This window comes from Emydura macquarii, unplaced genomic scaffold (genome assembly GCF_026122565.2).
Source record: "Emydura macquarii macquarii isolate MOO-44397 ecotype Brisbane River unplaced genomic scaffold, CSIRO-AGI_Emac_v2 contig_18, whole genome shotgun sequence".
NCBI lineage: Eukaryota > Metazoa > Chordata > Testudines > Chelidae > Emydura > Emydura macquarii.
Window position 1 is genome coordinate 6281207 of NW_027130155.1, and position 17466 is coordinate 6298672.

General features: G+C 37.8%; 1 protein-coding gene across 4 annotated transcripts in view; it reads left to right on the forward strand.

Annotated features, from left to right (window-relative positions):
• The window catches only part of HLTF (helicase like transcription factor), a 45596-nt gene that overhangs the window by 14295 nt on the left and 13835 nt on the right, over positions 1–17466 (forward strand). The window contains exons 10-21 of one of the 4 annotated variants that reach the window (XM_067554555.1): positions 2516–2606; positions 3539–3618; positions 3721–3765; positions 4519–4608; positions 4835–4932; positions 6291–6434; positions 8367–8505; positions 10911–11046; positions 11344–11523; positions 12680–12804; positions 16070–16248; positions 17005–17130. In XM_067554555.1, coding sequence (XP_067410656.1) covers positions 2516–2606; positions 3539–3618; positions 3721–3765; positions 4519–4608; positions 4835–4932; positions 6291–6434; positions 8367–8505; positions 10911–11046; positions 11344–11523; positions 12680–12804; positions 16070–16248; positions 17005–17130 — 1433 coding nt within the window. The remainder of the gene's footprint in view (positions 1–2515; positions 2607–3538; positions 3619–3720; positions 3766–4518; positions 4609–4834; positions 4933–6290; positions 6435–8366; positions 8506–10910; positions 11047–11343; positions 11524–12679; positions 12805–16069; positions 16249–17004; positions 17131–17466) is intronic. The other 3 variants (XM_067554618.1, XM_067554664.1, XM_067554726.1) reach the window with 3 other exon arrangements.

Below are 17466 nucleotides of genomic sequence, written 5' to 3' on the forward strand. Positions count from 1 at the left end.
AAAAATAACCATGACAAAAATCTTAAACTTAGTTATTGCTAAAGGAGTCTACTGCTGTCACACAGCACATACTTTTCCCCCACCATTTATTTTCTGTACTTTTTATTTGCTGGAATTTAAGTCCACAAGTTTTTGAGTACTACTTACACCAAAACTGTTTCTGCAAGTTCAGCTGCTTCAGTTTTCCTCCACTAGGTCTGTTGTACCACATTTTATCTCTTGCATTCATTTTTATGTTTACTTTTCTTGGGGATTCTCTTAGTTTCTTTTTTTCTCCAACAGATAAGATGTCATCTTAAAAAAATTTATTCACTTTTTTACTTATGGAACAGTTACAACATCTCTCTCTATTTCTGTTGACTTTGACTATTTTTAGGTAGCCCAGAAACTCAGGTATCCCTAATTAGTCATGTCTGCAGATTGAACAACCCTCATTTTGTACCACTACATCAAAATAGAGCACTTCTAAGTAGCTTTATTGGGCTGTCCTTGCTATCAGAATAGTATTTACATTAATTTTCTCCTTGTGTCATGCAAGTTTTGTACTTGAGTTTACTACAATAATGTGATTGTTAGACCCAGTTTTATGCCTTGATCTTGCACACAAGTACAAGGATTTATTCTTATGTATTTTAGTGTATGGTAAAGGTCAGTATCCCACTAGGAAAGCTTTTTTCTGCTGTATATATGTGAATCATTTCTAGTCCTTTCTGCTCCCTAGCTCTTCATCAGCTCAATGTTGTTCTAATATTTCTCCATTTCACAATATCTGTTCTCCCCTGGTGTAAATAATGCTTGTACAAGGACGTAACAAATTTCTACTAGCTACCATTTCTAATATAACAAACCTGCTTTGGATAGAGCCACACTCTGTGATACTCTTATGTGATCAGCTAAGTAGAATTAAAGAAAAACAAGCATTAAATATCTGAGCTATTGTGATGTTGAATGTAAACTATACATTTATTGTACTTGGTCACATAATATTTAATTGACTCTTGTTATGTGGACTGAGTCCTTTTGGTCTTATCCATTGTGGTCTGTTGAGACAGATTGTTTTCTCTCAAAGTGCTTTGTATTTAAGTATGAACTTACATAATAGTGCATAGTGATACTTCAATAAAAATTTAAATGTCCAAGAATAATGCATGATTTAAAACAATTAAATCATATCGAAATACAGACCAGTCCTTAATGTTGTATTCTTTTTAAGCTAACATTAGAAAGAATCATTTATTTTGAAAACGATTTCAAAATAAAAAGAGTCTAGAATAAACCCACAAAAGCCAAGAAATGTATTCGGATACCTTTCAGTGTCTGATTAGAAAGCTAGTTTGCATCTTTAGCTTGGGAATTCTAAGTCAAAGCTGTGTCAGCTATAACTAGGCTGTGGCATACTGGGTACAGTTCAGACCAGTGGAGGGCTGTGTCACCCCTGCCTTGCAACCTTGAGGCCTTACAGTGCCTTGCTAAAATAGCTCTCACCTGGGCCGCTCACAAACAGTCTTCCGGCATATAAACCACACCCTGAGTATCTGAGCATAACTGTAGCCTGCCAGTTACCCACTGGCTTTCACCAGTTTTGGTTATACTGCTGGGTGATGCCATCACGTTTCTGGGGGGAAATCTGGGACAGAGGTGTATGTCCTGTTCTGCTCAGCCTTCTTCTGGACAGTTGAAATATATTAAGTCCATTGTTCCTTTAAGGGAGTAATATGCCAGTTTATTATTTTAAATATAGTTAACCAGACACTTCACCTTCAACACACTTAATTAGATAAAACAAGTTTATTAACTACAAAGAGTGAGATTTTAAGTGAATACAAGTAATGAGGCATAAAAGTCAGAGAAAAATACAAGATTATTTCCAGCTGGGAACTGGGAGATAGAGTTTGTGTGGAAGGATGTTTTTTCCACTTGTTTGAGCTTCCTTTGTTTTCCTACTTGATGACTCTGTTTACTTCTTAAAGCAAATTAAGGCAAATATACACTCCTTCGTTCAAGACAGGTCTTTTTGACCACTTTGGTGTGATATGAGTTTTGAACATCATACAGGGAAATCTTAATGTTGCCACATGTATTTTTTTAGTCAGTCAATATTGACCAGCAAATTATGAGTTTTCAAATGATACCTTACAAGGCATACCTTGTACGAAGATTATTACAGTAAGGTGTGAATGCAAGGGTCACACAGGCTGTTAACATTTTTTAACTTTTTTTATATGCAAATGTAGCTGGATAAGGTGGCAAGTGTTTGTTTTACTATATCAGCATTTTAGATGGCTGCAAAGATATTATGAAGATCTTCATAGTATTTTTATTTCACATTTACAGTTTTGACTTAAAATGTCAGTTATGCTAATTTCACTATGAATTTAGAATATTATTTATGATCTAAATCTCTACTAGTTTTATTAATCAACTAGCTCTCTGGTAGCTTGGCTTTCAAACCAAAAGACTTTACATACACATTTTCCTTTACATAGCTTTCTTCTTTTCTTTTTTTTCCCTGAAGAGACCAGCTATAAAGTGGAATCCAGTATTTCTAATGTAAAGGAGAAGTGTGAAACTGTTCCATCACAATCTTCTAGTTCCCGACCAAAAAGGTAATGTCCTGAAACACACGTTTTCTCTTTGCTGGCTTGCTACATGACATTTGAATAAATTTTAAAATGATTATCAAGAAACTAGAAGATCCAGTCCCTTCCTGGTTTCTACATCAGTTGGATTGGAATAATACTACCACAGATGATCTCATCCAAGTGGTAAGTGTTTGGTGTCCTCTCCTCTGCTCATCATTAACTTTTTTTCTAAGTGACTCTTGCCTACATTCTAAATTGTTTGTATTCCTCTTGTCAGTATCATAATATTAAAGGCGGTAACTGTAATCCATTCCTGTAGTAATGCTGTTTTGATACCCATTCTTGAATTTTTTAAAAAAAGAATGTATACATTTATCTGCCAGTAACCATAGCAGCAATGTGCCTTTTTTTTCCTTAGCTGCAGTTTACAGTTGTCAGAAATATGATGTAACCTATATTAAAGGGTGGGAAGTATCAAACACCACTAACTGAGACTGAGTGATAGGTATGACAGCAGTGTCAGCTATCTGCTTCACAATTAATGTAATCAGAAAGTCTGTATGATTTAAAATTCTGTCGTCCTGCTAAATTCCAATATTTTTTGTCAGTGTTTAAAGTATAGTTTAGTTACATTATTCTGTAGACAAAAGGGGCAGCTTTTGGCTTGATTTGAGTTTGAAACTTATTAACATGTTCATGCCACTTCATCATGGCACAGTTTGTTCTTTTTATTGGTTAGTGTAAAGGGGTGTGTGTGTGTGTGTGTGTGTTTTTACCTTTATGAGAAAATATTCTGTCTACAGAATTTTTGTTTTGTCCCTTGCTGCCCCCATACTCCTTCCAGGAACTGTTAAAAGCATATGCAATAAAATATGACCAGTGTTAGTCTGCATGGCTGAAACATGCTCTTCACGGTTTAGTACTGGTGGTGAGGGGCTTTTATTTTAATATTTTAGAGCTAAAGCTGAGAAACCCAAGTATACAGTAAGCAGTGACTCAGAAGAATTTGAAGAGTGGCTACCACAACAAACAAGAAGTAAGCTATACTTAATTCTATTTTAACCCAATTATTTAATTTTTAACTTCATTCAGTTTTAAAAATCAATTGTTGATCTAATATTTCTCTTTTTCTTTTCAGCCAAATCTGAAAAAGATCTCCCAGCAGCCAGAAAGAGATGTAAAAGTATAAGTATTTTTCCATATCAGAAATTTAAGCAGAATTGTACATTAGGAGATACTTCAGACCAAATTCTTACCAAGAAAAGAGTCTATATTACAAATGATGTTTCAATAAAACACCTGCAGAAGTGTGTTTAATGCTGTGAGCATGTAACTCAGTTTAACCAAATTTATCATCTGTAAGAGTAAATTTACCTATTAGAAGTAGAACCTTGAACTCTTATTTAAGAAAGAGTTATTGAATAAGCCTAGTGATGATACACTTCTTCCATGGACTTACGTTTCTTAACAGCTTTTCTGGCTGAAGAAGTAAGTGGTGATGTGGCAGGCTTTTAAGAGAGTCCTCACATCCTTTCCTCAGTTGTCAAAGGCAATGGTCCTCAACCAGGGGTATGTGTACCCCTAGGGGTACACAGCGGTCTTCCAGGGGGTACATGAACTCATATAGATATTTGCCTAGTTTTACAACAGGCTATGTAAAAAGCACTAGTAAAGTCCAGTACAAACTGAAATTTCATACCGACAATGACTTGTTTATATTGCTCTACATACTATACACCTAATGGCCAATAGAGTCTGTTCGTTCGAGAGTTACTCCGTGTTAGTCACACTGCATTATGTAGCCACCTGTAAAACAGTGAGGAAAATTTGTTCATTTGGTTAACAGGTTTCACTTAGTGTGAAATATGTAATAAAAATATACCTATCTATGCACACATTTTAAAAAGTTTTGTATTTGGATATGGTCTTTTGGCAGCAGCTACTTGTTTTATCCAAGAAGACAAAGACTTTGCATCTGCTCTTGCAGCTCCGTCCACTCCATTAAAAAAGAAAGCAAAGAAAAAAGGTAATGAAGAAAAAAACACAAGCATTATGATTTTTTGTTTCTTTTCGAACTGAAATACTATACAGATGCTGCTTATCTGTGAAGCTTTCATTATTTTGATGAGGATCTCTGAAAGAACTGCAGGGAACAATTTAAAGTTTTTTAGATTCATATTTGTTATAAGCTTTCAAAATAAAGGATTAAGGTAAACGATTAATCCTGCTAAGTGTCACTTCTATTTTCTCAGGTACTGCAAGTGTACAGTCTGCTAAGAAAAATGATTCTCAGGAGGGTCCCAGAACAACACTGATCATATGTCCACTTTCTGTCCTAAGCAACTGGATTGTAGGTTTTACATTATCATGTTAATTCTTTAATATGTTGTGACTCTTAATTATGGCAGTACAAATAACATTGTTCCAGTAATGTGTCATGTGACTTAAAATTACTGCTTCTCCTAATTTTGAAATAAAGCAGTCAATCAAAAAGTAGGTATTTTTGATACTAGAACAAATCAAAGTGAAGTAATAGTGCAGTGAGAGTAATTGGCTTTTATTCACTGATGCATGTGACTTATTTCATGTCCATTAAAGATCTGCAAATAGTGGTTACCCTAGCATCTGTGAGGGGGAGTCCATTATTGAGCAAATAGGTTCCACACAGGTTTACAGTTCCATTCTCCTTTGTTACTGCAGGTTTGGGGTTCAATGTTTGTAAACATGTTAAAAGCATACTCAGCTTAAAAATCACGTGTCTGTGTGAAAGCTTTATGCCAATGGTTTTTACAACACTAAGACAATTAAAACTCAAAAGAGATGAGAGAAAATTTTGCTTTTTCATTTTGTTTTCTTGGTCTGTTTTTTAAAAAAACCAACTATTCATCTGAAAAATCTCTAGCTATAATTCCTTCTCTAGATACTGGTGATTCATGAAATTACCAGAATAAAGTTACTGGAAAAAAATGCTGCCTAATACTTATTCAGTAATGAAGAAATTTGCAAAACATTTAATGAATAAAGCTTTGTGTAGGGAGCTCTGAGTGAGGGAGATAAAAATTACTCCCTGCATACATTATATTTGCTTCCTAGAACTGTGATACTTTTAATTGAAATCAATTTAGACTTTACCCCTTCTTTCTGTCAGCAGCTCATATTCTGTGACATGGTCCTAGTGCCTGACAGGGACAAAACTGAAACACTTTGAAACAAAAATGCAAGTGACAAATGAAGATTAACTATTTTATTTGAGAGGTGCAAAAATTAAACACTGATGAAAAGTAGATCTTTAAAATCTTTCATTTTTAATAAAATGTTAATAACACATGAAAAATACTAGGAAACTTTAACCTGTCGCCCTTTAATTTATTTTTCTTATTTATTCAGAAATGCCATTGCAGCTTTATTTTACATGTTTAAAAAAGTCTCCTCCTCCTCCCCCAACACCATTGTAGTACAATTACTTTGGATTATGTGGCTCTGTTTGTGCTGTAACTAAGTTGGCTGCTGCAGTTCCCTCTGCTTCTCCTACCCCAAAACAAATGATTTTTTTGTTATCTGCTATATGTTCCACCATTGGTAGTTGCAGTATGCCACAGAATTAGAACAGAATCTACAGTTATTCTTGTTAGCCATCCTTCAGGAATACAGCTATGTGGCAGCACAGCATTTGATTAATCACAGTTTCTCAAATGACTTTCCTTTCAGGACCAGTTTGAACAACATATCAGCCCAGATGTTCACTTGAATATATATGTTTATTATGGTCCTGATCGCAGCAAAGACCCAGCATTTCTTTCAAAACAAGACATTGTACTGACAACTTACAATATTTTAGCCAGTGATTATGGAGTAAGTAAAATACTATTGTCTTTACAGCAAATTTTTGTATCAGATGGTTAAAAAAAAAAAACCCAAAATGGCCACTTATGGAGAGTGGACGGCTTTTTTTGAATGTCTCTTGTATTAGTAAATGCTTAGTAGAGACTGCTTTGATTTTTAGCAGTTAAATTCCCCACAAATTCTGTCTGTATTCGGCTTGATCTATCCTGGGGCTGAGTAGGGTTTCCCTTACAATTTTAGTTCTGGGTAGCTGTGGGCTGTGCTGGGTCTAGGCACCTGAACTGAGAAGCAGGGAGTGTATATCCTCAGTGCTGTGGGTGACTGCCTGAATTCCCTGGCAGCGTGGATGGAGGAGGAAGCTGCCTGATTCAGATGCAGAGGGGGAGAAGAGTCAGACTTGTGGGGAGAGCTGGTTAGGACAGGCAGCTAAAGGCAAGATGAAAATTGGGATTTGGGGAGCTGGGCTGGGGCAACTGGGAATTTGGGACTAGCTGGGCAAGGAGACTGGGGCTAGGAGTAGGTGGGCAGATGGACTGAGAGGTAGCAGATAGGGATGTGGGTAGAGACTGAGATTGGATGAAGAGCTTGAGAGAGAGACAGAGAATCAGTGGGTGAAGGAGATAAAGTGGGAGGGAAGACAGATCTGACAAGGGGCTGGAGTGCAAAGGTAGAACAAGGACTGTCTGGGCAAAGAGAGGGGAGATGGGAGACTCTTAAGACTGAATGAAGAGCCCTGGGGGCCAGTCAGGATGGAGAATGTGAGTTGGGGGGAGGGTGTGGCAGCTGGATGTTGGGACAAGAAAGACTGATCTGATGAGGAGTTGAGGACTGTGTGGACCGGGAGTGGGCGGGTGAAGTTCTGTGGCCTGCGTTGTGCAGGTCAGACAAGATGATCATAATGGTCCCTTCTGAGCTTCTAGTCTGAGTCTGGGGACAAGAAGCTGGGGGATGGGTGGGAACTAGGACTGATTGGGAAAGGGGAATGGAGGAAGTGGGGGGGAATAACTCATGGGGAGTCCTGAGAGGTGAGGCAATGATTTTCTGAGCAAGGAGACTGGGATTGGGTAGATAAGGAGAATGGGACTAGGACAAGAAGCCACGACGGAAAAGAGACAGGACTGGGACATGGAAGAAGAGGTTGAGCTTGAGGTGGAAAATCGGCAAAAGTGTTTGTGCTCACTATATAACACACTCCTCTGCACAGCTGGAATGGAACCAGGATTCCCGAGTCTCACCTTTTCTCTGGTGTCAGCAAAAAATCTGTTACACCCTCTGGCAAAGTGTCACATCCTAGGGGATGGCCACCTACTGCTGCTATTAGTTGTTCTGTTAGCTCAATTTGGAGAGGTCAGTGCAGTGGATCTAAAGGTTCCAACCCTGTATGCTGCTTAATTTTACAAAGCCATGGCACTTCAGTGAAGCTTTTTGAATTGCATGACCTATGAAATTATGTAAAAACTGGTTGTTTTATTGAGGGCAGGAATAATTTCCTAAACAAGAATAGCTGTTGTACATGAATCCGTGTGTTTGGCTAGCTTTGTTTTCATACACCTCAGTCCTTTTTAAAGTCTGGGTATCAGATATTTGAAATGACCCCCACCATTTAATTTAGTTTTATGTAGCCCCCTTCCCACTCTTCTGCTGTGTCACTGGGCTTCCATGCTTTCACTCAGGTCTCTCATTTGCATCTTGTCAGTCACCAGCACTTGATGTACATTTCCAAGGATTCATTAAATCCAAAAGAGTGGGTTCCTCATGTTCCTGGTTTTACTCTTCTTTGTTGAGGAGTAAGCAAGATAAAAATGAATATACTTTCTACTATTAGTAATCTGTCTTAATGAATCTACCTCACTTCTGCTATATGTGTTAGGTCTATGGCTCAATTGCAAAAAGGTCTGTTTTGACTTGAGTTACAGGATCAAAAATAAAATTGTATTTCAGGGCAGAGGCGGTGGCCTGTTACACAGATTAAAGTGGCTGAGAGTGGTGTTGGATGAGGGGCACACTATACGAAACCCAAATGCTCAACAAACTAAAGCTGCATTGAATCTGGAGGCACAGAGAAGATGGATACTGACAGGTGAAATATTTTACTGCGCAGTAATTGCAGTATTAACTATTTTTATTTTTGTACTTTAATGACACTACATTTTTAAAGAAATGTTTTCATTTTGGCTTTATCCAGAAAATCTAACATTTATTTTGGTTGTTGGGCTCTCAGTTCAGACTTATTAATTTAAGAGCATTCAAAAATATTAGTTTAGACCGAAGATTTTAAAACAGTAATGTCAGAGTTTTTTTCATAGGTTCTGAGTAGCAAATTAGAAATGGATAGAAAACTGCTGCTGATACAGTGTTTGTAAAAGTTGATGAGAATGCAATCAAATTAAACTCTTTAAAATAATGCTATTATCCCAACTTTAGTGTAAATGATCAGCAAAGAAGGAAGGGACTGACTCACAAACTAACATGTTAGGCCTCTTTTGAAGCCCAGATTTTTAGTTCACTTAGGCCCTGATTCAGGAAAATATTTTTATTCAGGACAACACTCAAGCAAACGCTTGACTTAAATCAGTGGGACTTAATTATCTGGTTAAGTGTTGGCCCTGAGTAGTGATGCTTTCCTGAATTGGGGCCTAAGTGAACTACAAACCAACCATCTACACAACAACTTGCAAACATGTGGTGTGTAAGGGATAACACCAAAAGGTATGTATTATGGGTAGAGATGGGTGAATAATGGATTTTTTTTGGTTTGTTGGCAATTCTGAAAAACAAATTTTTGTTTGGGTTGAATCAGTGAATTAAAAAGTAAAAAAAAAATGGAGTCAAATATTTTGTTTTAGTTTTGGGCATTTGGACATCTAGATTCACAAAACAGCTGAAGGGGGAGGAAAGCCTTCCTTAAACCTCTAGCCCAATGGCTAGGGTGTTCTCTTGGGTTATGGGAGGCCCTCTTTGCCTGATGTGGAGAAGTGATTTGAACTTGGGTTTCCCAAATTGCAGGAGCGTGTCCTGCCATTGGACTATGGTATGGGGGTCTCTGTCTCTCCTGAAGCTGTTCCACTTTTTATAAATTAAAAAGTCATTGGAGCAGGGTCTTGAATTTGGTTCTCCCACATCCTAGGTGAATACTCTAAGCATGAGCATATAGAGTCTTTCTCCGTCTTTTTCCCAGGCCCAATAACTGTACTTTGACATTCATAGTGTCAATTCACAAGATCAGTGGCCAAGTTTCTCAAATGCCTGCAAACTTTAGATTTCTCATAACGATCACACATTTCAGAGTATTTTGAAGTATTCCTCTTAGAAAAGGTAGACAGTCATTTTATTTAATTTTCAGTTGTTCTGAAGTTATATGTGCATTTTTAAAAATGGAGGTTATTTTTGTTTTCTGGTACAATGCTTAGCTTCAGCCCAAACTGAGCACATCTTACAGAAAATACTGGTTTTGGAGAGGACTTTGGCTGTATCCTTTCTGATTTGCATGCAAGTAATGTGAACTCTTCAATGTTGAAAAAGTGCTTGTTTGTTTTTTTTGAATAACCCTAGAAACAGAAAATTTTCACAATATGTTTTTCCTTATTTAACAAATTACTGTGTGTGGTTTTGTTTTTAATTCCCATTAGTACTGAGCTGCTTGTTTTACAAGGAGGGAGAAAAGCACTGAAGGTTTTGTTCTGATGACTATTTATTTTTTAAAGAGACTAAAGGATTTATAATGACTTTTGTAACTAGATTTAAAGATTAAGGTCTGACAAGATTATTGTAATCTGAAATGAAAATTACATCTTTGTTTGTTTTTATGCCTATCGATCTTAACAAAGACCTTTTGTGTCAACTGCTCTGAGCAGGCAGGAATTCCTCGACTCTTCCAAAACACCAGTTTCTTCAAAGTTGCAGACATAGCTTCAGCCAAGTGTATGTAGTAGATGCTGAGACTGCCACTTTTGGCAGAGAACTAGTCATTTTATTTTCATTTTATTATCAGTTGAGGTGCATTTAAAAATTCATTTAAAATGGATTAAATGGTTTTAAAGAAATGACTGAAGGTCCTAACATTTTTTTCCCTTCCAGCTCTTCCCGTTTCCTTGAGTGTGTTATCTGAAGGGTTTTGATATATTGTCCCATTATTGTATGGTTTAGAATCTTTGTCAGCCAATTGTATTTCTTCCTTAGTCATGCCTGTTTCTCTAAAGTGGAACTATATGGAAAACTAATAAAATGTAAAGTATGCAGCGAAGATAGCTGCAGAAATACTTGTCTGGAAAAATGCATGCTAGCATAATAGCTTGTTTGTGAGAAGCAGTACTTTGCTTCAGATAGTGGATCTGTGACATGCTGAACTCACTGAAAAAAATATTTCTTTACTGTGGGTTTTAAAGCCTTGCTCTGTGTATTTGCAGTGGGAACAGGAGTGGGTTTCTTTTAATCAAATCTATATTTTTGGCTCTTAAATTTTCCGGATTCTTTTTCTTATTTTAGGCACTCCTATCCAGAATTCCTTAAAGGATTTGTGGTCTCTTCTTTCCTTTTTAAAACTGAAACCTTTAACTGATAGAGAGTGGTGGCATAGAACAATCCAGCGCCCTGTCATGCTGGGAGAGCAAGCGGGACTGAGGTATGAAGAGTTTGTAAAATATTTATGGATAATAAATGTGATCTTTGATTGCCAGTGCATCATGACAAACTTATACAGTTGTACTGTTTAAACATAATGTACATTTTTGGTTCATGAGATTTATTTATACTTTGGTTGTAAAATGCGATCTGTTGTATATAACTTAATCTTAGTAAGTTGCACTGTATTATCAAGCTCCAATTTTATGCACAGGAATCAGTTATGCAGTAAATTGAATAAAAAAATTGTTAGTAATTTGGGTTAGTGTACTAAAGACTGGTTCATATGTCTTCCTAGGCGTTTACAGTCCCTAATTAAAAACATCACCCTTAGGAGAACTAAGACAAGCAAAATTAAAGGGAAGCCTGTTTTGGAGTTACCAGAACGTAAGGTATTTATTCAGCATGTTACACTTACAGAGGAAGAGAGACAAATCTACCAGTCTGTGAAGAATGAAGGCAAAGCTGCTATTAGCAGGTAGATAGAAAGAAGGTAGACTGTTCAGTTACTATTAGAGTTGTTAATTTTCTTTGTAGTCTGTCTTCTGAAAACTAGTAGTTCAGATGTTTCAAGCATACTACCTGTAATAGCAGAATGTATTTAAAATATGCCGAATTATCTTCTTTTCACTCTTAATATGCCCTGAATGAATAATTGCAAATGCCTGTAGCATCTGTTCAATTGTTAGCATGAGGAAGAAAATTAAGAATGGTCGAGCATATGCCATAAATGACCATAATTGACTTTGAGAGAAGCAAAAAGAATACAAAATATACTAACAGTGGTCTTAAAATAGTTCTTTAGTACTTGAAAAACTTGTTTCTGTAGAACATGTTACATATATTCTCATATGCTGTTTCAGGAAAAAAGTAGAACTTAAATTTAAATGAGTCTTAACTAGTCAATGATGTAGGATGGTATACAGAACTTCCTACTTTGACGTGAATGGTAAGCGCCTCTGCACAGCTTGGGAAGTTTAGATAACCTTGAAGGATTTTCAATTTTGCTTTTGTGTTTCACAAATTGAACAAAACTGAGGACAAAGAAATTCTGGGGGGGAGTGTGTGTGTATGTCATATAGAGCAGTAATTTTTTTCAAAGCATTGCATGATGTTTCAGCCACATGATTCATATTAGCTGGTGGCCCAAATTCACCTTGTGCAAGCCCACTTACTTCAGTGAAATTACACTAGTATGGGTGAATGGAGAACCGGAGCCAATGTAAAACGGGTGACTAAAAGTTCCTGTACTTCTTTGAAAATCTACACCACAAAAAATTTTAATAGCTGAGAATATTCAAACATTCAGAAGTCCTTAGCTTCTGTGACTTAAATTAAAGTGTGGGGTGTAATTGACTGCAATTCCATGAAAGTCTGGGTTAGATTTAAGGGTAACATTAATATTCAGGACACCACTGTTTAGGTAAGTGATAGTGCTCCAGTTTTTCCATTTGTTGTGTGTGCATTTAAAAAAAAAAAAAAAAAAAAAGGTAACATGCTGAAAGGGCATGTATTGCATGAAAACCAGCTGAAAGGTGATTGTAAGAGTAGGACACACATCGCTGTTAACCCATTGAGATCATGTGTTTAGGGTATAATGTTTTTCACACTGTAATATTAAAATTGTTCTTCAGGTATTTTAATGAAGGAACTGTTCTGGCACATTATGCAGATGTCCTTGGTGTCTTGCTCAGATTAAGGCAGTTGTGTTGCCATCCTCATCTTTGCACAAATACATCGTCTTCCAGTTGTCTAGTAGGTGAGTAGATGTGCTTTGTTTATACCATGCTAAAAACTGTAACAGAATTTTAGTTCAAGTCCCAAGAATAGAAACGTTACTGGGGGTATGTCTATACTGACGGCGGCAAAGTCGCCGCCACCAGATCGATCTTTCTGGATTGATTTGAGTGGTCAGTGTAGACCCGCTCAGTCGATCAGGAAGTCAACTGAATAAATCCACCCCCTCAAGTAGCGTAGCGTTGCATCGACGGGAACGTGGTTCCCGTCAGCGCAGTGCAGTGAAGACACTGCGCAAAAGGGAAGCACAGCAGTTGACGGGAATTACGCAAGCTACCCTGTGTAGCTTGCGTAACTCCTGTTGACTGCCACCAAATCGCTGGGTAAGTGTAGACCAGGGCTGGTAAACTTTTTTTACTTGCTACATTATGGGCGAAAACTATAGTCTTTAAGTGGATATATTAATTTATTGTACTTGTTAGGAATTTTAGATTGATCTTTAAAACAAACACACACACACTTCTCTCCCCCTCCCTCCCGTAACTAACAGTTATGTATGCTAGGCTTTATATATCAAAGGCAAGCCACAAAAAAGAAGGAAATACCAGGCTGAGTCATTCAACAACACATCTACAGTTCATTTGTTGGTTCCCACTGTCAACTTTAAATATCTCCCTTCCACTATCTTTTATCCTGAACAACCATTTTGATTGTTCAAATATGATGCATTGTAATCATTAATATAGAGTTAGTGTGGTTTTAATAAATTATACTTAGGGCCTTACCAAATTCATGGTCCATTCTAGTCAACGTCACAGCCATAGGATTTGAAAGTTGGTCAATTTAATGATTTCAGATGTTTTCATCTGAAATTTCATGGTGGTGTAACTCTGGGGGTCCCAACCCAAAATGGGATGGTGGGGGGAGGGGAGGGGTCACAAATCTTTTGTAGGGGGATGGCAGGATTGCTACCTTCACTTTTATGCTGCCTTCAGATCTGAGCTTTGAAGGCAGCAGGGAGGTGAGTCTGACCTCCCCTGTGATGCTGGGTGCGCGCCCCAGCTCGGCCGGGAGTTGAAGCAAGGGGCCCTTGGCTGGGATGCTTCCAGCAACACAGGGGAGATTGGACCCACCTCCAGTACCTCCCACTGCTGCAGAAAGCCCCGGAGGTTCCTGCAACTGGAGGAGGCTTCTGATCTCCGCATGCTGCTGGGAGCACCCCAGCCGGGGGGACCTTAGAGTAGCAGCTGGGGGCCCTCAGCTGTGGCACTCCCAGCAGCCCGGGGGAAATCAGATTTCATGGGGAAGGGTTTATTTCACTGTGTGTGATACGTTTTCATGGCTGTGAAATAGATGGGGTCCTAATTATACTATAGTTCCATGCATGATTTTGTATTAGTGTGTAAATAAATGAGGTATGGGGTCACTGTAAATGGTGGCTGTGAGATTGTTTTTCTGTAATGCTTATGAAAACTTGTGAATGGGTGATCTGTCATTCTAAATTTGATATCAGTTCTGTAATTCCTAATAAAAAATCTTCATGTGTATGCACTGGAAAACTATGTTGATTGAAAGATGAAAATGGATATATGAATATTATGAGTGGAAGAATGAGGAGCAGTGTCTAGATTGGAGGAGATATTGAATGGCTTACCTGCCTATTTCTTCACTTTTTTTTTAATGCATTTGGATGTACAGTCTAGCAAACTTGACTTGAAGCTACATGTTTTGTTTCGGTTTTTATGGTGCAGGGGACATTACCAGGGTTTAATGAGTATACATCAACATTGACAGTCTTCTTCTAATTCATGTGAATAGGTATTCAGTATTAATACATATTATTCATTGGAAGCCCCTTGCCAACCCTGATGTTTCCCATGTCCTTCTCTCTTTCCCTTCCCTCCACCTTGCTTCCTATCCTGGCCTCCTCTTTTTCCCCAGTACCCTTCACAGCGGAAATTGGCCCCCTTCTAGCCTTGCTCCCCATGCTCTCTACCATGTTGTCCTTCTTTCCTATTGCATTCAGCTTTTAATGTTTAGATCTGTCAACACTTAGTACACATTTAAAAGCTGAATATGGCAGGGAAGTATATGAGGGGGAAGCAGAGCGGCATAGAGGCTAAAAAGAGGAAGCAGATACTTCCTTCCTGAATCTGACAGCTCTGCTCTTACAGATCTCAAATAGGTAGCCAAAATCAAGATCTTGTCTGTAAACTGCAGGAGTTTTATCAGATGTCGTCTCTGCTCTACTGAGCCATTGAAAGTTTATTAATGTAGATCTGTCTTAGGCCCACTTCTCTCCTTCTGAGGCCAAGAGGATAAGTGAGGTGTGGGGACAGCTCTCTAGCTTTATCAGAAGGCACAACTGCCTCTGCAGCAAAGTTGCAAGCTGTGGCTTTCTCTTTATATCACAATCTTTTGCCATTATAGGGACTAGGGTGGGGGGCGGAGGGGAAGGGTGAAAGCTGAAGGCCAAGTTTTCAGAATCCAAGAGCGTGCAGCTCCACTGCAGAGGCAGATTCCCTTGTAACTTCAGAAAATGGAATGTAGCTGCTGGATCGGAGTAGGTCCGTTGACTGCCTTTAGCACAGTCCAATTAAGATATCCTGAATACAAGGAATAACTTCTGGTGCCCAGTTGTAAAATTTCAAAATCATCATATGTCTAAAATGTTGTCAGTGTCGGAATGAAGTTTTGAGCTTCTGAAAACAAAGAAATTTGAGAAAATGGGGCAAAACTTCAGAGAGAGCATTTTAAAATGTTAGGCATTTTTCCTTTTAAAAAAAAAAAGAATATTCAGAGGACATAAATTTTCCATGTTAAGTTGTATTGTGCTAAATTTGGAGATTACATTCAATTAGTGTGAAACAGATGGATTTGTTCCTTCTTTAAGCACAAATCACAGTGCAGTCTCAGCTATGGTTAGCTACCAATATCTCCATAATAGAATCACTGTCCAAAACTGCTGTTGCGTAAAAAATACTCTTTCTAATCACTGAGCATGTTGCACCATGTACTGACCAGTGTGCCCTTAGTCAGTGAGGGTTTCTTGAGTTTAGTCTGAGTGACTCTAATTGAGTGTTCTTAAAAATATTTTTAAATAGTGATACAGAATTAGTTTTGAAGATTCTGCCATATTTGGGTGTTTTTATAAATCATAGACCAGATCCTTACCTGGTGTAAAGCAACATGGTTCTGTTGGAGTCAATGGAACTATGATGCTGATCTGGCCCCCTGTGTGAAATCTTTTTTTTCTGTTTTTAAACATTGTTTTCTGTATATATTAGGTGATAGTACTCCTGAAGAATTGCGGGAGAAGTTAGTAAATAAAATGAAGTTGGTTCTGAGCTCTGGCTCAGATGAAGAATGTGCAATTTGCTTGGATTCTCTGAACCTTCCTGTGATAACACACTGCGCACATGTGTTTTGTAAACCATGTATTTGTGAAGTCATTCAAAGTGAACAGGTTAGCTATTTTGATATTGCATTTAATTGTAGTGACTAATCCCAAAGCAACATGGATTGGGTATGGGCAGCCAGAAGCTTATCTGCCCATTGGGTTGATAAATTACACCATTCCCCCCCCGGGCTCTGGATGTCTGCCACGCGGGGACCCATGGAACCCCTGAAACCGGCTTGTGGCTCCCACCCCTTATTGAGAAGCACTGCTCTAGAGCCCTGCGTGGATAAAAAAATTTGGATCCGTATCCAATCCTCAAAGATGGTAAACAGGGTAGGTGAGGTAATATCTTTTATTGGACCAAACTTCTATTGGTGGAAGGGATAAGCTTTTTAACTACACAGGACTCTTCCTCGGGTTTGGAAAGAGTAACCAGAGTGTTTGAGCTGAATACAAGGTGGGACATCTGTGGATTGGATATAAAGTAGGTCAACTGGAAAATTTTAAAGAAATATTAATAAAATAGTATTAAAATGGAAATTTCTCTGTAATCTTAATGGTGTAGTACATATAATCATCTTGCTTTTGTGGTGACTCGTGTGGTTGGACGAGTTATATCATGTGGAAAAATGTACCAAGTGTGAATTAGCATGGTTGAGAATGCAATCCTCAATTTCATTGAATGTACTTTATGATGGCAAGCTTAGAACTCTTGATGTGCAACTGATAAGGTAGCTTTTCAGGGAGAAAATGCTCTTAATCTGATCTAAAATGAAGAAAGTGATTTTTTTCTAATGTTTCAATTTACTTTTTGTTTTATAGCCAAATGCCAAATGTCCTCTTTGTAGGAACAAACTTCGAGTAGAACATTTGGTAGAATGTCCTCTGGAGGAGTCAGACCCTAGCATTGAGAAGAAGGTTGATCAGAAATGGATATCCAGTTCAAAAGTAATTATCTACTGTTTTACATAATGAAATCTAGCACTTTATATGGAAATATTTTCCTGTGCTTTTAAATGGAATTTTCTCTGTATACATCACGTTAGTACGACAGTAATAAAACCATAAAAGGCCACCACAAGCCATTGTTGCAACAAGGAAACAGATAAAGTAGTGCAAATTATAGCTAAGTAGTGTTGTTGACCTAGAACTCCCTTAGTGAAGGGTTGTTTGCTGGGTTGGAGTGTGCTGATTAAAATAATGTTTCAGTAGAAAAGCAGAAATCCTAATGTTTTTTTTTTCTTTTGAAGATATACTTTTTTCTAAATGTAAGTAAATTATCTT